The following is a 23,171-nucleotide window of genomic DNA, read 5'->3' as shown; positions in this document are numbered from 1 at the left end:
TTTTATAAACTTTTACTGTTTTGTACTCTGCTACCCTCTAAATATATTTCCATCATTAGAGAGTTATTCCATCATTTTACTAGAGATTAAAGTTGTAGCTGCCAAGAGTTGCCAGGAATATTTTTTTACTGAGAAAATTCACTATTTACATATTTCCTCAACTTTAACTGACCTGTTAGAATATTTTTCTTCATATCTCTCAAAAAGATTTTACACTCGTACCCACTATTTTTAGGACTTTTTCTTTCCCCCAAACAGGAACTAAAAATTAACCAGATTAGCCTATTGTAGCATCTCACACATCTGGTAACTCAGAAACACTATTCCTAAGTTTCTAAAACTGTTCCTAAGAACAGTTAGTTTTGAGGAGAAAGAAGATAATTCAGGTAACACTTTCTTCAACTGAAAACATTTTTTTCATAATTAGGTTCAGAAGTCACTGTAATAATCATTTTCAAAACCCCCCTAAAATTGGTTTTATCCAGTTAGTATTTACCATTTTAAAATACAATCACTACCCAAAAAAAGGAAGAAGCGGAGGAACATTAAGTAGAATTAAACTGATTACAAACATACATCTAAATCAGAAAAATAAATCTAGTACAAAATAAATATGCTATGAAGATACACAGCTTGAATTAATTATAACTGGAAAATATTTCAACGTTAGCTTTTGTTTTAAAATTTGCAGAAACATTTATTCTAACATAGATATATAAGGATACATTATTTTTCACTACCTTTCCCTAACATGAGGAATCACATCTTTGTACAAAATGGAGAAAAGTTTTGGGTGAAGAATGATAGATTCAATAAAAGAAAAACTGTTTTTAAAACATAGGCTTTGCAAGAAGATGAAGTATTGCAGAATGGCGGTTGTCAGGGATTGGAAGCAGGTGGGAATGGAGAGTTATTGTTTAATGGGCAGTTTCAGTTTGGGAAAACAAAAATGTTTTGGAGCTAGATGGTTGTAATGGCTGCAAAACAACGTTAATGTACTTAATGCCAATGAACTGTACACTTAGAAATGGGGAAAATGATAAATTTCATGTTATCTATATTTTATCACAACCTTTTTAAAAAAAGTTTTGGGAGTCAAACAGACCTGGATTCAAATTCCAGTCCTGTCTTTTATAGACTATGTGGCCATGTGATGTTGCTTAACATAAGTCTCTGTTTTGTTTCTGAAAATGGAGACATTAAAGCTTAAGGGAGACTAAGGGTAATGTTTATACACACTTTTACATAATGGCCAATAGGTGATAGCTTATAAACTTGAGAAAGGAATCATTTTACACTCTTCAGATTCTATCATCTAAATTGTTGTTGTTCGGTTGTTAAGTCATGTCCGACTCTTTGCGACCCCATGGACTACAGTATGCCAGGTTTCCCTGTCCTTCACTATCTCCTGGAGTTTGCACAAACTCACGTCCATTGAGACAGTGATGCAGCCAACAATCTCATCTCATCATCTAAATTTGGCCCTCTTCAAAGAGTCTGGCAAGAGTTACACCAATTTAAAATAACACCAATGGATAATACTAATTCTAACATTAATTTATAGTAATGGCTATTATAGTAATGGCTAGTAAAGCACTCTCCTGGGGACTTAACATACCAGATTTGGTAAAGGTATTATGATCACATAGAAATAGACAACAGAAAAGACTGAGAGGAATTAAACTGGTCAAAGTCACAAAGGATGGTACTATTTCACTTCCTTGGGCCACAGTCTGGATACTCTCATACCTGGGTAAAATGGCATCCAATGCTTCTCTCAGTCAGACTAACACTTACCATACAATAATGTAACAACAATTCTCAGCCTCATCAGGGTGAGATTCTCTTGGGCTGGGACTGCGTTTTCATTCACTCAACAAATCCTGACTGAACACCTACTTACAGATCAGCTCTACATACATATGGTGAATAACACAGATACGGTCCTTTATCCGCATGGAGCTCATGAGCTAATAAAGTAATTAACATCAAACAATTGACAAAAAAGTACCTAAGTAATTAGAAACTGTAGTATGTGTTACAAAGGAAAAGAAGAGGACCATGACAACAGCAGAGAGCTAATTCGAGTTGGGAGGAGGGAAGAGTCAAGAGAGGCCTCTTTAAAGAACTGTCTCCTGAATTTCTATATTCCCAATGTCAAGCAAATTACTGGGTCAGAGAAATTACTCAGTGAGTATGATGAATGAATGGACTGATGCTCAAGATAACTTACCAGTAGGAGTGGTTACCAGTTTAGTTGTCATAATTGCACCATTACTGCTAACCACCATAATAGGGGAATTGCTACTGGTAGGCAGAGTTGCTGTCACTGGTTTGGGTAAGATTTTACTTGGTTGAACTTGTTGTGTGATGATTTTAACACCTTTGAAAGAAGAAAGATAAATCTCAATACAAATTATTTTTTAATAACGTGGTTTATATCAACCCAAGAGGGCAGCAGTTATACACATTTACTGAGTCTTGACTAAAGAAGCTTTCTTTCATATTGATAAATAATACTCTTTTAACTTTTATCCCTCAAACTCCTATCTTTCCAAATTTCTTTGATTCAGGAATATAATTAAAATACAAAAACTATTTAACAAGTTGCTAATAAAAAATGATTTTTGTCTATGATTACATCATATGAGAGCTTTCAAACCAAATTAGCCATTGATCTTAACTTCCACAGACAATCTGTGTTCTATGCAAATACTTGGGATGCAAGGATTAGAAGACAAAAATAAAAGTTAATGTAGCTTTTATATATTCTCTACTCTATCAAAGATTTTTCTAACCTCTTAAGATTACAAAAAGCAAGAACATTTTCTTTTTGAACCTTTTATTTTTAAACTTATTTTAAAGTATTTAAATAGCTCACTTTGTCAAAAGTAAAGAATATGCTGTTATTGAACCTACATAAAATACACATGTGGACAAGAATTTGAAAACAATATATAAAAATAAAATTAAAATATTAGGGTGGTGATGTTATATTTTTCATACATTTTTCCAATTTATTTAATGTTACTGTTACATTGACTTTCCAAATTTCAGATGTCCATTTAAAAGAAATCTCTCATGCTAACAACAAATTTAAGTCCTAACAGCTGTTAACTAAGGAAGGAAAATTTTGGTAACACTTTTTCCCCACTAAACTTCACTGAAATAATTCATGGAATACAATGTATTTCAATAGACAACTAAAATTTTTATTACTTTTTTGGATGGTGATTTAGGTTAAGATATGAGGTAGCAAACAAATATATTTATTTAATAGCCTTAAATAATTATAAAATACTTATACCCAACAAAGAAATTAAAATAATAACATCTAGGCATAATTAGTCAAATTACTTAATGATCTTTATGACTCAGCTTTCCATTCATAAAATAAAGATAATATTAGTATATATACCTTCTAGGGTTGTTGTGAAGATTAATTATGGGAAAATTGTGAGTTGCCTAATACATAGCAAGGATTCAATAGAAAAAAAAGTATTACTACTGTATAAACAAATTCTTATTATAATAAATCATAAACTATAAAGCTGTAGGGGAAAAATGATTTCTAGAATTATCTCATTAATGAATTACAACAATGCTTAAGGTACATAAAGAAGATAACTCCCATGCTTTTAAAACCATTCCTCTCATTGTTGCAGTAAATAGGAAAAAAGAGGAATTAAGTTTTTTCTTTCCCTTTCCTGAGAACAAAGAAGATAAAGAGAACAGTCAGCAGGCCTGATCATTCCTACTTTTTACTTTAACTGTTCCTAATCTGTTGTTGTTCAGTCACTCAGTCGTGTCTGACTATTTGCGACCCCGTGGACTGCAGCATGCCAGGCTTCCCAGTACTTCACTATTTCCTGGAGTTTGCTCAAACTCATGTCCATTGAGTCAGTGATGCCATACAACCATCTCATCCTCTGTCAGCCCCTTCTTCTCTTGCCCTCAATCTTTCCCAGCATCAAGGTCTTTACCAATGTCTACTCTTCACATCAGGTGGCCAAAGGACTGGAGTTTTCGCATCAGTCCTTCCAATGAATATTCAGGGTTGATTTCCTTTAGGATTGATTGGTTTGATCTCCTTGCTGTCCAAGGGACTCTCAAGAGTCTTCTCCAGCACTGCAATTCAAAAGCATCAATCCTAATCTCTAGTCTGTAACTAAGATTGCTTTTCTGCCCCCTAACTCGACATGAGCTACATTTTGCACCTATTATCCTTTGACTCTCTGTGAATTACATCCTGAATCTGGTGCTCACCTTTATAGCACTCACTTCATAGACCACCCCTCATAGTTTTTCTCTTTTTGCACTACAGAAAGAAGGCCACAGGGCTACCAAACTGCCAGATTCAATTACTGGGTTACCTGATGCCACCCTATCATTGTTTTTAGAAACAATGCAAGAGGAAGAATACAAGATCCTTACACCTTTGTTCCTCATCATTGACTCCTGACTGCAAGCCCTCATCTTATATAAGCTCTTAGACTCCTCATAGAGGTGGAAGTTCAGGTCTTGAGGCATGAGGCTGTTGTGTCGCCCTCTGCTGCTGCTGCTAAGTCGCTTCAATAGTATCCGACTGTGCGACCCAACAGACGGCAGCCCATCAGGCTCCCCTGTCCCTGGGATTCTCCAGGTAAGAACACTGGAGTGGGTTGCCACTTCCTTCTCCAATGCATCAAAGTGAAAAGTGAAAGTGAACCGCTCAGTCGTGTCTGACTCTTAGCGACCCCCTGGACTGCAGCCTATCAGGCTCCTCCACCCTCTGCTGGCTGAGGATTAAAGCCACCTTTCTAATTCCTCCAAACTCTGTCTTCGTATTTTTTTATTCGGCTTCAGAGGGCAGAGAAAGCCAAGATTTTGGCCCTAACATCACCAAATCAAAACAAAACAAACTGTGTGGTGTGCTCAACTGCTCAGTTATGTCCAACATTTTGCAACCACATGGATTGTAGCCAACCAGGCTCCTCTCTGTATGGAATTTTTCAGGCAACAATACTAGAGTAGTTGCTATTTTCTCCTCCAGGGGATCTTCCCAACCCAGGGATGGAACCTGCATCTTCTGTATCTCCTATACTGGCAGGCAGACTCTTTACCACTGAGCCACCTGGGAAGCCAATTGTGTAGTTCAGTTCAGTTAGTTCAGTTCAGTCACTCAGTCGTGTCCCATGAACTGCAGCATGCCAGGCCTCCCTGTCCATCACCAACTCCCGGAGTCCACCCAAACACATGTCCATCAAGTCGGTGATGCCATCCAACCATCTCATCCTCTGTTGTCCCCTTCTCCTCCTGCCCTCAATCTTTCCCACCATCAGGGTCTTTTCAAATGAGGCATCTCTTCACATCAGGTGGCCAAAGTATTGGAGTTTCAGCTTCAACATCAGTCCTTCCAATGAACACCTAGGGCCGATCTCCTTTAGGATGGACTGGTTGGATCTCCTTGCAGTCCAAGGGACTCTCAAGAGTCTTCTCTAACACCGCAGTTCAAAAGCATCAATTCTTCGGCACTCAGCTTTCTTCACAGTCCAACTCTCACATTCAAACATGACCACTGGAAAAACCATAGCCTTGACTAGATGGACCTTTGTTGGCAAAGTAATGTCTCTGCTTTTTAATATGCTGTCTAGGTTGGTCATAACTTTCCTTCCAAGGAGTAAGCGTCTTTTAATTTCATGGCTGCAATTACCATCTGCAGTGATTTTGGAGCCCAGAAAAATAAAGTCAGCCACTGTTTCCACTGTTTCCCTATTTGTCATGAAGTGATGGGACTGGATGCCATGATCTTAGTTTTCTGAATGTTGAGCTTTAAGGCAACTTTTTCACTCTCCTCTTTGTGTAGTAATGGATGTTAATTAAACTTATTGGGGTCATTTCATAATACATGCATATATCAATCATTATGTTATACACCTCAAACTAATAATATGTTATATGTCAATTATACCTCAATTTAAAATAAGCAAATTACAAAAACCATTCAAGAGATTGATTTCTGACAAGAAAGCATAAGGAGTTCTGCTGACAATGAAACTGGTGAAAATGATTTTTCAAAAATAAATAAATAAAACCAACCAATGAAAGGCTCTGGTGACAGTCCCAAGACTAAAAGAAAAACATCTATTCAAGAATACATTTAGTAAGACAGGGGAAATCTCTAATATTTAAACTGAGACCTGTTCCTCGTCATCCCTCCCTACATGTGAAGCAAGGACTCCTCTCCAGACTGCCATAGTCAAGGGCACAGTGTTTCCTCCTTCTCCAGCTCCTAGTTGGAGGGCTTTCTTCTGAGGAGTAGAAGGACTTCAGCTTATCTCATCCTGCTCCCTGGTACCTGCTGCTAAGTCACAGGCCACTGCAGTCAAGAGGTGGCTACTCCCTTTTGCCCAGCCCCCAATCCATGGCTCTATCTTGGGCAAAAAGCCTCTGAGAATATTAGGCTCGTGACCACTCTGGCTTGTAAGACAGTGGCTCCACCACTGGGGAAAGCAAGCTGAGAGGATCTCAGGCTGCTTGCCCACTCTCCCACACTTGACTTCACTGAGTGCTGTCAGCTTACAGAGCAGGGGTAACATACATAGAAAAGACTGCCATGACCCTACCCCCAGAGTTCCAGAGCTGCCTGAGGATAAAAACAGGTCTTAGATAGCTCCCTAGCCTCTTCCCAGAGAAACTGAACTCATTTGTAACAGAGCATGGAGAAGTTCAAACCTAAGGGTGCTCTCAAAAACAGTGGAGGATGTGACGAAAAAGACTAGAGATTTCTTCAGGAAAATTAGATACCAAGGGAACATTTCATGCAGAGATGGGTACAATAAAGGACAGAAATGGTATGGACCTAACAGAAGCAGAAGATATTAAAAAAAAAAAAAAAAAGAAGATATTAAGAGGAGATGGAAAGAATACACAGAAGAACCATACAAAACAGTGTCTTAATGACTCAGATAACCAGGATAATGTGATCACTCACCTAGAGTCAGACATCCTGAAGTGTGAAGTCAAAGGCCTTCGGAAGTACTATACGAAAAAGCTAGTAGAGGTAATGGAATTCCAGCTGAGCTATTTCAAATCCTAAAAAGTTGATGCTGTGAAAGTGCTTCACTCAATATGCCAGCAAATTTGGAAAATTCAGCAGTGGCCAGAGGACTGGAAAAGGTCAGTTTTTATTCCAGTTCCAAAGAAGGGCAATGCCAAAGAATGCTCAAACTGCCACACAACTGCACTCATTTCACATGCTAGCAAGGTAATGCTCAAAATCTTCCAAGCTAGGCTTCAATAGTACATGAACCAAGAACTCCCAGATGTACAAACTGGATTTAGACAAGGCAGAGGAACCAGAGATCAAATTGCCAATATCCATTGGATCATAGAAAAAGCAAGGGAATTCCAGAAAAATACCTACTTCTGTTTCATTGACTATGCTAAAGCCTATGACTGTGTCAATCACAACAAACTGGAAAATTCTGAAAGAGATGGGAATACCAGACCACCTTACCTGCCTCCTGAGAAACGTGTATGCAGGTCAAGAAGCAACAGTTAGAACCGGACATGGAACAACAGACTGGTTCCAAATTGGGAAAGGAGTACGTCAAGGCTGTATACTGTTACCTTGCTTATTTAAATTACATGCAGAGTACATAATGCTAAATGTGGGGCTGGATGAAGCTCAAGTTGTAATCAAGATTGCCAGGAGAAATATCAATAACCTCAGATATGCAGATGACACCACCCTTATGGCAGAAAGTGAAGAGGAACTAAAGAGCCTCTTGATGAAAGTAAAAGAGGAGAGTGAAAGAGCTGGCTTAAAACTCAACATTCAGAAAAGTAAGATCATGGCATCCAGTCCCATCACTTCATGGCAAATAGATAGGGAAACAATGGAAACAGAGGCAGACTTTATTTTCTTGGGCTCCAAAATCACTGCGGACAGCGACTATAGTCATAAAATTAAAAGACACTTGCTCCTTGGAAGAAAAGTTTTGATAAACCTAGATAGTGTATTAAAAAGAAGAGCCATTACTTCACCAACAAAGGTCCTTCCAGTCAAAGCTATAGTTTTTCCAGTAGTCATTTATGAATGTGAGAGTTGGACCATAAAGAAGGCTGGGTGCCGCAGAATTGATGCTTTTGAACTGTGGTGCTGGAGAAGACCCTTGGGAGTCCCTTGGATTGCAAGGAGATAAAATCAGTCAATAATAAAGGAAATCAACCCTGAATATTCATTGGAAGGACTGATACTAAAGCTCAAGTTCCAATCCTTTGGTCACGTGATGTGAAGAGTCAACTCATTGGAAAAGATCTTGATGCTGGGAAAAATTGAGGGAAGGAGGCGAAGAGGGCTGTTAGAAGCACATTGACTGAAATCACCCACCCTGGCCAGGCACCATAGTAATCATTTGTTTGAGTTATTTTATGACAGGAGGCCCTCACAAGGAACACGGAACTAATAAGCCACCACTAATCAGAAGAGTTTGGGAAAGGTCAAAAGGAGACACCATGTGTCCAACTACCTCCCAGTATCCTTCTTGCTGGCATCCATCTTGGCTGAGCAATCCTTGGCACCACCAGGAAGGACTCTGAGTCAGAACGATTGGCCAAAGACAACCAGGAAGCTAACCCTGCCACCATAAAACCAGAGACTGCAAGCCACGTGGCAAAGCACTTCTCCTGAGTTCCCTTAGCCTGCTGCCCTCCGCCAAGCAACCTCTTTCCCAATAAAATCTCTTGCTTTGTCAGCTCATATGTCTCCTTGGACAATTCATTTCCAAGTGTTAGACAAGAGCCCACTCTCGGGCCCTGAAAGGGGTTTCCCATTCCTGCAACAGGGCAACAGAGGATGAGATGGCTTGATGATATCATCGACTCAATGGACATGAGTTTCAACAAACTCCAGGAGATACTGAAGAACAGGGAAGCCTGGCATGCTGCAGTCCATGGGGTCGCAGAGTCGGACTCCACTTAGCAACTGAAAAACAGTGGAGAAGTTCAAGCCTTAGGGTATTTCAAAACAGTGGAAGATGTGATGAAAGGCAATTCTATAAGTAGAATCATGGATTTGATTAAGATAGACTATAGGCCAGATAGTTTGTAGAAGAGAGACGAATAGTAAGGAAGCTGAGAGGAACCCTCCTATGGTAAGAACAAATATCAAAAATAGACCTTTGAAATTATTCCTTCAAAGAAGCCACAATTTGCAACAGTTTGTAGAGCAACTTATGCTCCAGAGCATTGTTGGATACAACAGAGAAATCAGTTAGTGAAGTTTAACAACTAGATGTGGTCAGGAAAAAAGAAGAAAGAGCCATACCAATACCACTGTCACCTCAGAATAACTGGGCATACCTGGAGCTGTACCTCCCTAAGGAACAATAGTGGGGGCTTATCAGTAACCTCAGATATGCAGATGACACCACCCTTATGGCAGAAAGGGAGGAGGAACTGAAAAGCCTCTTGATGAAAGTGAATGTGGAGAGTGAAAAAGTTGGCTTAAAGCTCAACATTCAGAAAACGAAGATCATGGCATCTGGTCCCATCACTTCATGGGAAATAGATGTGGAAACAGTGGAAAGAGTGTCAGACTTTATTTTTGGGGGCTCCAAGATCACTGCAGATGGTGATTGCAGCCATGAAATTAAAAGACGCTTACTCCTTGGAAGGAAAGTTATGACCAACCTAGATAGCATATTAAAAAGCAGAGACATTACTTTGTCAACAAAGGTCCGTCTAATCAAGGGTATGGTTTTTCCTGTGGTCATGTATGGATGTGAGAGTTGGACTGTGAAGAAGGCTGAGTGCCGAAGAATTGATGCTTTTGAACTATGGTGTTGGAGAAGACTCTTGAGAGTCCCTTGGACTGCAAGGAGATCCAAGCAGTCCATTCTGAAGGAGATCAGCACTGGGATTTCTTTGGAAGGACTGATGCTAAAGCTGAAACTCCAGTACTTTGGCCACCTCACGCGAAGAGCCGACTCATTGGAAAAGACTCTGATGCTGGGAGGGATTGGGGGCAGGAGAAGGGGACAACAGAGGATGAGATGGCTGGATGGCATCACTGACTTGATGGACGTTGAATCTGAGTGAACTCTGGGAGTAGGTGATGGACAAAGAGGCCTGACGTGGTGCGATTCATGGGGTTGCAAAGAGTTGGACACGACTGAGCGACTGAACTGAACTCAACTTCAACAAAATAATTGATCCAGTCACTAAACAACAAATAACCATGCAAATAACAGTAACAAATCACAAATGAGGGTAGAGGAAGACCTGTACCCAGTTACAACACACAATGTCTATTATCTATATATACAATCTAAAATGTCAATGTAAAATGTCTAAAATGTCCAGTTTTCAACAAAAACATCAGGAGGCATGCAAAAAAACAGGAAAATATGACCCACACAGGGGAAAAAAAGCAGTCAACAGAAACTGTGAGAGCAATCACGTGTCAGATTTAACAACAACAACAAAAAGGCTTCAAAACAGCCATTACACATATGTTCACAGAACTAGAGGAAAGCAGGATTACAGAAGTAAAAGAAGGTATGATAACAAAGTTGCATCAAATAAAGAATATTAATTAAGCAATAGAAATTACAAAAAAGAATCAAATGGAAAATGTAGAGCTGAAAAGTATAGTAATTGAAATAAAAAATTCACTAGAAGGGCTTAAGAGTAGATTTGAACGGGCAGAAAAATGAATTAACAAACTTAAAGATAGATCACTTACAGATTATGCAAGCTGAAGAATAGAAAGAAAAAAGAATGAAAAAAATGAACATAAATGTGAAACACCAGTAAGTACACAATACATATGTAACTACAAAAAGGAAGGAACAGAGAGAAAAGGGGACATTCAAAGAAATAATGGCTGAAAATGTCCCAAATTTATTGAAAAGCAGTAACTTACACATCAGGAAGCTGGACAAACACTAAAGAAGATAAATACAAAGAGATCCACAAACAGGCATACCACACTTAAAATGCTGAAAGTCAAAGACATGGAGGAAATCCAAAAAGCATCAAGAGAACAACAATTTTTCATTTACAACGGAACTGCATCGAGGTTCGAAACTGACTTTTCGGTGGAAACAATGGAGGCCAGGAGGCAGTAGAAATATGTGTTCAAAGTGTCAAAGAAAATCCATCAACCAAGAAGCTGATATTCAGCAAAGCTATCTTTCAAATATTGCAGATGAAATAGTCTTTACCAAATAAAAATGAAGCGAATTTGTTGCTAACTGACCCCTTACAACAGACACTGAAAGAAGTTCTATGAATAGAAGGAACTAGAAACAAAACAATGATATTCACTCTTGCCAGTTATATTCAAAATTTTACCATTCTAATCAGGGAAATCAGGCAAGAAAAAGAAATACAAGGCATCCTGATTGTAACAGAAGAAACTATCTCTATTTGCAGATGATTTGATTATTTCATATAGAAAATCCTAAGGAATTCACTAAAAACTATTAGGACTAAAAGTGAGTTTAGCTAAGTTGCAGATGTAAAATCAATAGATTCAGTTGCATTTCTATACTAATCCAAGTAACTAGAAAAATAAAATACTTAAAAATAAATTAACAAAAGTGTAAAGTTAATACACTGAAAACCACTCATTTCAACAGTGTTGAAAGAAATTAAAGATCTAAATAAACACAGAAACATCCCATGTTCATGGATCAGAAGATTTAATATTATAAAGATGGTAATACTCCTTGGCTGATCTACAGATTCAAAGCAAACCCATGAGATTTTCAGCTTTCTCCTTTGTAGAAAGTGACAAGCTGATTTCAAATTTCATACAGAATCGCAAGGGACTCAGAACAGCCAAAACATCTTTTAAAAAACAACAGAACAGGAATATTCACACTTCCTGATTTCAAAGCTTAATATAAACCAATGGTAATCAAATCAGCACAGAGACAGACGTATAATGGAATACAATTGAGAATCCCGAAATAAAGTCATACACGTTTTCAGTGGATTTTCCACAAGGGTACTGAGATCATTGAATGAAGGAACAGTCTTTTTTAAAAATGGTATTGGGATAATCAAAGCTCAATATGCAAAGAATGAAGTGGGATCCTTACTTCACACCATTACAAAATTAATCAAAACAGATCAGAGATCTAAATTTAAGAGGTAAAAGTATCAATCTCTTAGGAAAAACATAAGGATAATCTTCATAACCTAGGATCTGGCAAAAGATTCTTAAATAAGATACCAAAAGTACAAGCAACACAAGAAAAAAATCAACTGTATATCATCAAAATTAAAGGCACTTGTGCTTCAAAGGACACCATCAAGAAATGAAAAAACGACCCACAGAATGGGAGGAAATGTTGGAAGTTTATGTATCTGATAAAGGCTTAATATCTAAAATATGTATAGCAAAAAAAAAAAAAAACCACCTTTCAGTTCAATAATAAAAAGACAAATAACTCAATTTAAAAATGGCAAAAGATATAAATAGACATTTCTCCAAGGTAGATATAAAAAGGGCCAATAATCACATGAAAAGACACTCAACACTATTAGTTATCAGAGAAACACAAATCAAAACCACAATGAAATATCACTTCACACTTCACACAAAGTACTAGTTGCTAGAATCCAAAAATCAGAGACAAACAAGTGTTATCAATGAACAAGTGGATAAACAGAATGTGCAAATATTATTTGGCCATAAGAGGGAATGAAACACTAATACATTCTATTTCATAAATGAACCTTGAAATCATTGTGAAGTAAAAGAAGCCAGTCACAAAAGATCACACATTAAATGACTGCATTCACATAAAAACCCAGAATACAGAAATCTAGAGACAGAAAGTAGATTAGTGGTTGCTTAAGACTAAGAGGTTGTCATGGTGGGACTTCTTTTGAAAGTGATGAAAATATTCTAAAAATCAACTGTGGTGATGGTTGTACATATCTGTGAATATACGGAGTGAGTGAAAGCTGCTCAGTCATGTCCGACTCTTTGTGATCCTACGGCTGTAGCCCACCAGGCTCCTCTGTCCATGGAATTCTCCAGGCAAGAATACTGGAGTGGGTAGCCATTCCATTCTCCAAGGGATCTTTCTGACCCAGCAACTGAATCCAGATCTCCTACACTGTAGGCAGATTCTTTACCATCTGAGCCACCAAGGATATACCTACCATTAAATAGTACTCTAAATGGGTTGAATGGTAGGTGAATTCTCTCTCAATAAAGCTCTTTTTTTAAAAAAATTCCAGAGCATTTTGAAAAGGAAAACTTTACACTTCTTTCTTGAAAGCACATATACCATTGAAACTAAAGCCTGACAGAGACTGCAGGCAAAAAGAAAACAAGAGATCAATTTCCCTATGACTACTGATCCATTGTACTATCCATACCTCATACTAGCTGTGAGGCAGTGACCAAATGGTACAAAGTTCCAGTCAAAAGGTACAAACTTACAGTTAAAAGACACATAAGTGCTGGGGATGTAATGTACAGCATGATGACTATAGTTAACAGTACTGCATTGTATACTGCAAGTCGCTGAGAGTAAATCTTAAAAGTTCTCATCACAAGAAAAAACACTGCAACTATGTGTGGTGATGATGCTTACTGGAGTAATCATTTTGTTATATATATATATATATATATATCATCAAATCATTATGCTACATATAAAGCTAATACAATGTTATATCAATTACATCTTAAAAAAATAATAAAATGTTCCTATCAAGAAAGTAAACAAAAAATTGAAAATATCAGGATCTCCCAAAGTCCTGTTCTACTCTGAAATAAAATATAGATTCCATGGAGGAAAAAAAAAAATCCATTTTCTTTTCTTAAAGATATTAAGTATGTTATGAGGCATTTAATCTCCTTAAATCTAAGACTCTATCCTATCTGCCTTTCTAGTCAATACCTTTATGATTCAGTAACTTACGTTATTGTCTCCTACCCTTGAGTGCCCAATGTGCTAGCACCCTGTGCTAGAGATGATTTCAATAAACTGTTACGCCACATTTCTTCACTGTACACAGTGTCTTTTAATCTTAGTACCTCTGCCTAGCACCTAGCAACTCATGCCAAATTCACAATATGACCTCTAACACAAGACTCCCCAGACTAATTTTTCTACTGCTCACTTCTCATAACCCCAGTGGGCTCCAGAGTATAGTTCTAAAATCTGGGTTTGTTTCCTCTGCTTCCTTTTATCTCTCCTGAAAGTTCACTGAAGAAAACCTGTTCCTGCTGTGCAAACTGCTTTTTCATTCTTCTCTATTCCCAAGCATCAGTTTCCTCTATATAAATATCCCCAACATGAGGGCCTCAGAATATACTTTGGAATTAAAACTCTTGTGCTTAAGGAGCCTATATGTGGAAGTAAATCCATATATATTATTACAATTTTCAGAGAACTGGTGACTGGGGAAGAATTACCATCTCCTATAAACATTTTTCCATTTACCTGACTCCTGTTTGATTTGAATGGTAGGCTTGATACCCGGTGGCAAAGGAGACTGCTGAGGCTGCTGCTGATGAGATACTGGAGAAGGCTGGGCCACCTGTTGCTGTGTCTGTTGCTGCACTTGATGTAACTGCTGCTTAGGAGACTGCTGATGCTGTTTAGGAAACTGTGCAAGAATCTGAGTTGGGGCACCCACTAAGCTTTTGGGAGAAGGAAGTCTGGTTGATGCCATTTTGATTGCTGACGTAGATACACCTATAGAAAAGTAAGGAAAAGAACATTTAAAATTAAAGCATAATTAAAACTACTTCTGGTTATTATAGTAGATAATAATTTAAAACTAGGTAAATCAAAGAAACAATGATTATCCAACACCTAGGGTCAGATATAATGTATGTAGTATTTTACATATCTGATATCTAGTCCTCAAACTTTGCAAGAGAGGCATCATTGCTCCAACACTCAAAAAACTAATTCATTTTCCCTTGGTGAAGAGTCAAAACAAAAGAAACATCAACCAGCACATTCTCACTCATCTCTCAATAGGTTTTTCTCTTGGAAAATATAGATTCTCAAAGTGAATAAAAGAACAAAAGCAAACTAAGTTTGGTTTTGTTTTTTGCAAACTAAGTTTTGAATACAGTTTTTTAAATATTGCTTTTCAGGTTTTAATGAGTCAATTTAAAAATGGCATTAGACAAAATAATTCATACTGAAACATTCACCTTTTATTATTTAGCATGGTAAAGCAGCTCTTCTGTATCTCATTTCCAATAAAGTAAATATCAGTTGTTTCTTGAGAACTGGGTCATTAAATAATCATGTGGAAAGGTACAAGTGGGCATACTATTTAATATATCCATAGCAAAAAATTCTCATGATAAGAGTATTTAAGAAATTTTTCAGTGCAATGCTAGTATTAGCAAGCATGCACAGGAAGCAAATACCAACAATTTTCACTACAGATGTTATGAGTTTGAGAAAAATTATTCCCTCTCCCAGATTTTTCATCAGTAATTTTACAATTCATCAACAACACAAGAGGACTATTATCTGTAATGAAGAGAAACTGATAAATTAATAACCTAATTATAAAAATCTAATTATCAAACAGGCTATTTCACACCTTCCTCCCCCACAGCCCTATTATGACATTTATATTGCATTACAGAAAAAAAATTTAAATATCACATTTGTATGTAAAATGTTTCTGGAGAATAATAAAAATGAAGAAGAAATCTTAAGACACTCCAACTCAGTTTTCCTGTATGTTGAGTTTACCCTGCACTATAATTCTCTAAGGGTTGTTTAACGGATCAGGTAAAACCACAGATTGAGGAGTATTTTGAGAGAAGACAAAAGAAAGATGCAGTTAGAATCAGCTCAAGGGCTTACTCATCTTATTTACACATTATTCTTCCACCTTGCTCACCTCCATCCCTCCCTGACTGCTAGGATTTTAGTGACATGTGTCTGCTATATTGCTTAGTTTTACTGAACTAGATTATCTCTGGAGCCCCTTTCAAGTGCCAACGTTTTAAAACTTAATGAATATAAAGTGTTATTCAAGTGAAAGTATTTTTAAACTATCTGAAAACTTTAACCTTTACACTGCATTAATGAACTCTTGTATTAACTGAGGTAAACTGTGCACATGAGGAACCTAACCAATCTATGTTCTCTACATCCTTTTATACAGGAGCACATTTGAATTGACAGGGTTGAGGAATTTCATAACAAGAGGATTTCATGAAACAGAAATGGAAAATGGGAATTGGGTTCAGGACCAGACTAAAAAGACAAATATAGTAAAGAGAACAGGAGTATTAGTGTATACAACAAAATAGGAAGTACCATGTTACTTAGGTTGAAGTGCAATCAAGGAGGAAAATAAAAGCAGAAGACTGTCACAATATTTGGTAAGGTAATTCATCAAGTCTATAAAACATCATTAGAAAAATGAGACAAAAGAAATTTCTCTCACCAAAGTAAGAGAAAAGACAATGGCAACAGGATTTATCTGAGAAACAATAAAAAGTAGAAAAATAATAGTGATCAATCTGAGTAATAAATAATAGTCCATTCTTCTGTTAATGAAGAACAAGAGTCAGATGAATTTAAGAGATAAGATAAAAAAGGTTATTTATGACTTATAGTCTGATAAATACTATATGAAAACTAGAGGGGATAAAAGGGAAGAATCATGTTGTGATACATACTGAAGTATTTATAACCAAAATTATGATATTTAGGATTTGCTTCAAAATATTCTGGGTCAGGAATATGTAGAGGAAAAAAGCAGGTATAGATGAAATAAGACTGACCATGTGTTGCTCATCACTGAAGCTGGGTAATGGGCACATGGGTATTCATTTTACTATTCTATCTGCTTATGTGCTTGCAATTTTCCATAATAAAAAAGAAAATTTCAGTTATCCTATTTCGTAGATGACCAATTCAGTATAAACATTCTAATTGGTAGAATTTAGGACTTCTTATATTCCAAATATGTAGTTCCTCTCCATACACATGAGCCAACCATACACAATTCCCCTAAACTCTGCTTTTAGAGCCAGTCAGATGATATCACTTAAATGGCAGAAAGCAAAGAGGAACTAAAGAGCCTCTTAATGATGGTGAAAGAGGAAAGTGAAAACGCTGGCTTAAAACTCAACATTCAAAAAACTAAGATCATGGCATTTGATCCCATCACTTCATAGCAAATAGATGGGGAAACAGTGGAAACAGTGACAGATTATTTTTCTGGGCTCCAAAATCACTGCGGATGGTGACTGCAGCTATGAAATTAAAACATGCTTGCTCCTTGGAAGAAAAGCTATGACAAGCCTAGACAGTGCATTAAAAAGCAGAAACATCACTTTGCTGACAAAAGTCCATATAGTCAAAGCTATGATTTTTTTCAGTAGTCACGTATGGATGTGAGAGCTGGACCATAAAGAAGGCTGAGTGCTAAAGAATTGATGCTTTCTAATTGTGGTGCTGGAGAAGACTCCTGAGAGTCCCTTGGACTGCAAGATCAAAACAGTCAATCCTAAAGGATATCAACCCTGAATATTCATTGGAAGGACTGATGCTAAAGTTGAAGCTCCAATCCTTGTCCATGTGATTCAAAGAGCCAACTCATTGGAAAAGACCCTAATGTTGGGAAAGACTGAGGGCAACAGAAGCAGGTAATAGAGGATAAGATGGCTGGACAGCATCACTGAGTCAATGGACATGAGCTTGAGCAAACTCCAGGAGATAGTGAAGGACAGGGAAGCCTGGTGTGCTGCAGTCCATGCGGTCACAAAGAGTCAGATACGACTTAGCGCCTGAACAACTACACATATTAACATGGCGTCCTCCACCAGGTCTTATTGTTACTAAGACTCTTCCCCCTCCACCACCAGCTGCCCCTAGAAGAATAACCAGAAACAGATACATCAGCTCTAAAACAGTTTGTCTTTAGTCCCCAAAAGAAGCAGACACTGAATGCCATAGTGCCCCAGGTACCTACAAAGAAGCTACTGAAGAAGCCCTGCACTCAGATCACAACTGCAGTTTATATATTACCACTTCTGCTAACATTTACCTTTTTCTAAGAAAATGCCTTAATTTCTTAGCCCTTATATCTAAATTAAGTATCTCAAACAAAAACTCAAAATAATCATACACTTTCCTTGGAGTATCTACATTTGGAAAGTTTCCTTTTATATCTCTCATGCTCTACTGAATTCCACTGAATTTAGGAGAAATCTCTGAGATGTCCTGTCCAGCTCTCCTATGACGACTTAGGGCTCAAAGATATACAGGATGCTAAGAAACAAAGGAGAAAATAGGGAAGTCAAAGTCACAGGTTCCCAAAAGATTCAGAAGGTACCTGGAGAAAATTAAGAATGAAAAATGGAAGCATGGAATATTCATTTGCCCAAAGGTATTTCAATAATAACGAAGAGAAATACCAGTCAGTCAAACCAGTCAATCCTAAAGAAAATCAACCCTGAATATTCGGTGGAAAGACTGATGCTGAAGCTGAAGCTCCAATATTTGTGCCACCTGATGCAAAGAGCCAACTCACTGGAAAAGACCCTGATGCTGGGAAAGATTGAAGACGGGAAGAGAAAGGAACGACAGAGGACAAGATGATTGGATAGCAACACCGACTCAACGGACATGAGTTTGAGCAAACTCTGGGAGATGATGAAGGACAGGGAACGCTGACATGCTGCAGTCCATGGGGTCGCAAAGAGTCGGACACAACTGGGTGACTGAACAACAAGAGAAATACCCTTCTTTTCTCAAATAACAATTTCACAAAAGGGAAATGTGCGTGTGTTGTTGGGGGGCGGGGATTAAATCAGAAGCTTGGTATGAACACTACTATATATAAAACAGATAATCAACAAGGACCTACTATATATATAGCACAGGGAACTCTATTCAATATTCTGTGATAATCTATAAGAGAAAAGAAACTAAAGAAGAATGAATCTATGTATAACTGAATCACTTGGCTGTACACCTGAAACTAACACATTGTAAATCAATTATACTCCAATAAAATTAAAATATTATGAAAAAAAATTCCATACACTACAGGGACAGAATTTTGTGATGAATTACCACTTACCTTGTGCTACTGTTGACATGACCACAGATGGTGTGGAAGAAACCACAGCTGTTACTGCAACTGTATTAGGAATAGGTGATGGTGTAGAACTGCTGCTGCCACTGCTGCTACTACTGACCAGAGAGGACTGTGAAGCAGTTATAACCACTGGTGGCTTCTGAGTTGTGGAAGCAATGACTGATGTTGGTACAAGCTTAGTGACTGCTGCATAGTTATGGGATTTGGAGAGAATGTTGGGCACGAAGGTTGAACTTGGTGATGTGGTCACTATAATAACCTAAGGAAGGTAAAATAAGTTATTTTCATGTACCTATCACACTACTAATGTATCCAGACTCACAGTTTATACAATTTAAAAATAGCTTATGAAACACAATGAAGCAATTCAAGAAAAAGAAATTTACAACTAAAAATATATGAAAGCTTTCCTTTACTAGTGATCATCAATATTTATTTAAAAGAAACAACTTTTACTAACCAAACATTTTAAAAGACAACATTCAATGCTGTACAGATGCAGCATTTCAATATGCTCAGGAAGTATAAACTGGTATAATTTTTCTAGAAAATAATTTGGATAGTCATTCATTTATAAATATTTGTTGAGCATCTACTATGTGCCAGGCATGGTTCTAGAGGCTGAGGCTAGTGGAATGAACAAAACAGAAAAATTTCTAATTTCCATTAAACTACAGTCCAGTAAGGGGAGAAAAATAGTAAACGAGTAGAAAAATATATGTCATGTTGAGATAAATGGAAGACACAATAAAGCAGGGCAGAAAACAAAAGAAAAAGGGGGTGGTATACAGTTTTTTATAAAATGTTCAATGAAGATCTCTCTGACAAGGTGATAAATAAGCAGAAACTCCAAGTAGGGGTTGAATCACACTGCTACCTAGAGGAGAGCATCCAATGGAACAGGGAACAGCAAATAATAAGCTCCTGAGGGAGAAACAAGCTTGGTATGTTCAAGAAACCTCAAGGACCTAATAAATTGGATTGGAATTTATAAGACAGAGAGTAGTAGCAGACAGGCTTAGTAAAGTAATGGGGGACTAGATGATGTAAGACCATGTTGATATGTATACCCTTGATATATGATATGATGAAAATGGCATTTTATCTCTGTGGTCTTCCTTCTAAAAACCCGTAACCATAATCTAATCATAAGAAAAACACGAGATAAATTAAAGAAGTGGGGCATACTACAAAATATCTGACTAGTCCACAAAACTGTCAAGGTCCTCAAACACAAGGAAAGTATGAAAAACTTTCACAACCAAGAGGAGTCTAAGAAGACATAACAAGAAAATGTAATGTGGTATCCTGGAACAGAAAAAGACAATAGGTAAAAACTAGAGAAATCTGAATAAACCATGGGCTTTATTAATATTAATGTATCAATACTGGTTTATTAATTGGAGCAAATGTACCATATTAACACAAAATGTAAGAACAAGGGAAACTGAGTGCAGAGTATATGAGAACTCTCTGTACTATTTTTTCAATTTTCCTATAAATCCAAATCTGTTCAAAAAAATAAAGTACTTTTTACAAAGCACTACTCAATTTGCTAGGTGAAAAGTACAGCCAGGCAGAGACAGGAGAAACAGGAAGACAAATTAGGAGACTCCTGAAAACCAAGCAGAGAAGATGGTGACCAAAATGTCTGTAGTAAAACTGACAAAAAGTGAACAAATTCTGAATATATTTAAAGGAAAACCAACTTGATTTGCTCACAGACACAGAAAATGGAAGGAAAAAGAGGCAGGATAGAGACTTCAAGGTTAACCACTAGGACTTGAAAAATGTAGGTGACAGAGGAGAAAGCATTTCAGAAAGAGGGAACAGGACGGCGCAAAAGATCAAAGGTAGGAATTAGTCTGATGTATTTAAAAACAGAAAAGAGAGCCAGTGCAGCAAAAGCATACAAGGCAAGGAAGGGTTACAAAAGTAAGCAGAGGCCAGATCAAATTTGCAAACCAGAGTAAAGAATCTAAATTTTATACTAAGTATAATGGGAAGCCATGGGAAGATTTTAAGTAAAGAAATAGCAAAACCTGATTTATAGTTTAAAATATCATTCTAGTTGCTAGGTGATGAGAGTTAAGAGTGGAAGCAGTGAGACTAGTAAAGAAGTCACTGCAGTAGACTAGGCAAGAAATGGGAGAGGCTGCTCGGACTAGGGTGTTAGTAGTCAAAGAGAAGTGATCAGATTCAGATTACTTTAAGACAAAGAGTCAACAGGACTTGCTGATGTATGGAAATGGCAGTTGAGGAAAAGAAGAGAATCAAGATTAGCTCCTAGAGCTAATACACACTGGTTTACTGAAATCTCCTAACAATTTTACCACAGAGATTACTATTATTATCCCCATTTTACAGTTGAGAACACAAAACCATTTATAAATCTGTAGTATCAGCTTTATTCTGGGCAAGAATAATGGTAGTTTAGTGATACCCCAAATGATACTAAGTGAATTTTTCCTCTTTAACCAGAATTACTTTTTACCTACCTAGGACAGAAAATTGTTTTGAAAAACCCAAAGAATTTAAGAGAGAAATTCTTTTTTTTAATTTTTATATCAGTCCTAAAGAATGTCTGAAATTAAATCAGTAAGTCAAACTTACTGATGTCTGTCTGTACTCAGTACTGACATCTCAAAGAAGCTTTGACGTCATATCATTATTATTATATATTCCAGTGTTAGAGAATTCTAAGTAGTGTCCATTACTTTAAGAAGTTTGTTGATTATTTGAGGAGTCAAGAGACATATGAGTCTTGACCAGCAAAAACCTCTATAGAGCTGACCAGCGTACTTCTACATAGACTCAATCAGCAAACCTCTACATAGCACTACTACAAACACAATCATTAGCCTTCATATAAACTGAGAAGTAGACCAATATGGTGAAAAGACCCGAAGTTAAGAGTCAAATGAACCTGAGAACTCTGAGTAGAGAATCTCTGCTACTAACTAATGGTAGGGCCCCGGATATGTGAAAATCTCTATGTTCCAATTTTCATCTATAAAATAGGGATAATAATACTTACCTTACAAACCATTATAAGGCTTAAGTGAGATAATGATGTGAAGCATCTAACATAGTGCTAGGCACATAGCAGGTGGTCAATATTTGGCAGTTTACAAATGGTACTTAATAGTATCTTATTACTACTACTTAATAAATGTTAGAAGGATATCAGTAAAGCTGTTATAGACCAAATCAACCTGAAAATTAAATTTTTAATATATCAAATTAATGTGGAAATTTATTTTAATGTACTCTATTTTTGTTTCATTAAAAAATTCTATATATCTTTTTCCCAAATTCTGATACTCCTGAGAATCCAAAGAGCTCACAGTTACTATCAACTAGCCAAGCCAATTAATAGTAGTAATAGTAATGGCAGGTTTCATATTTGCCAATTCTGAACTAATAGTAGTACCTTCCTAGAGCATAGTTTTTAAAGGGACTCTGTGGCACAGATGAGAATTAGCCAAGGCTTGGCAGGAAAGTTGCCACACTTAACAGGCAATATCTGTCATGGGTAGGGAAAGGGAAGCATTCACACTTGGGTCAAATATTTTTAATTTTAGAACTAGAGTATACATGTAGACTTCTAATATTGAGACAATAACATTTCAGCAAAATAAATATAGAATCTTTGAAAGCATGTTTTAGATTATAGGTATAAATGATAAAATATACTTTGAGATTTCAGTCTGCAAGCTAATTTCTGATTTGAAAAGGGGTTATCCAAAATTAGAGATCCACCTTGAAGAAAATTTACTTGTACTTCAGTTACGTGTTACAATAAGGAAAACAAAGGGATTTTGAAACCAAGAGAACCAAACAGTGTTTATTCAGGCCATAATTCAAATTACTGACCTTCTAGCACTCACAAAAACTCCTTAAGAGTGCTGGGACTTGCACCCTAAGGATAAAATGAAAAATATCAATCAAGCATGTGAAAGCATAAAGCTATATTCTGTTGCTTTGTTTATATAAGTGTTGTACCAATGTTATACTTAAAATGAAGGCACCACATTAACACAGGTGGAAATTTGTCTACCCTGAAA

The 23,171-nt window shown here is 36.9% G+C and overlaps 1 protein-coding gene across 14 annotated transcripts in view; it reads right to left on the bottom strand.

Annotated features, from left to right (window-relative positions):
• Positions 1-23,171, bottom strand: part of EMSY (EMSY transcriptional repressor, BRCA2 interacting) — an 80,874-nt gene that overhangs the window by 34,961 nt on the left and 22,742 nt on the right. For 13 of the 14 annotated variants that reach the window (XM_061380922.1, XM_061380923.1, XM_061380910.1 and 10 more), the window contains 3 exons: positions 19,087-19,363; positions 14,457-14,711; positions 2,234-2,383 (listed from right to left, as the gene is read on the bottom strand). In XM_061380922.1, coding sequence (XP_061236906.1) covers positions 2,234-2,383; positions 14,457-14,711; positions 19,087-19,363 — 682 coding nt within the window. The remainder of the gene's footprint in view (positions 1-2,233; positions 2,384-14,456; positions 14,712-19,086; positions 19,364-23,171) is intronic. The other variant, XM_061380921.1, reaches the window with a different exon arrangement.

The sequence above is a fragment of the Bos javanicus genome, chromosome 15 (genome assembly GCF_032452875.1).
Source record: "Bos javanicus breed banteng chromosome 15, ARS-OSU_banteng_1.0, whole genome shotgun sequence".
In the NCBI taxonomy this organism is placed as follows: domain Eukaryota; kingdom Metazoa; phylum Chordata; class Mammalia; order Artiodactyla; family Bovidae; genus Bos; species Bos javanicus.
Note: the sequence above shows the minus strand (reverse complement) of the source record. Positions and strands in the feature narration are given on the sequence as shown.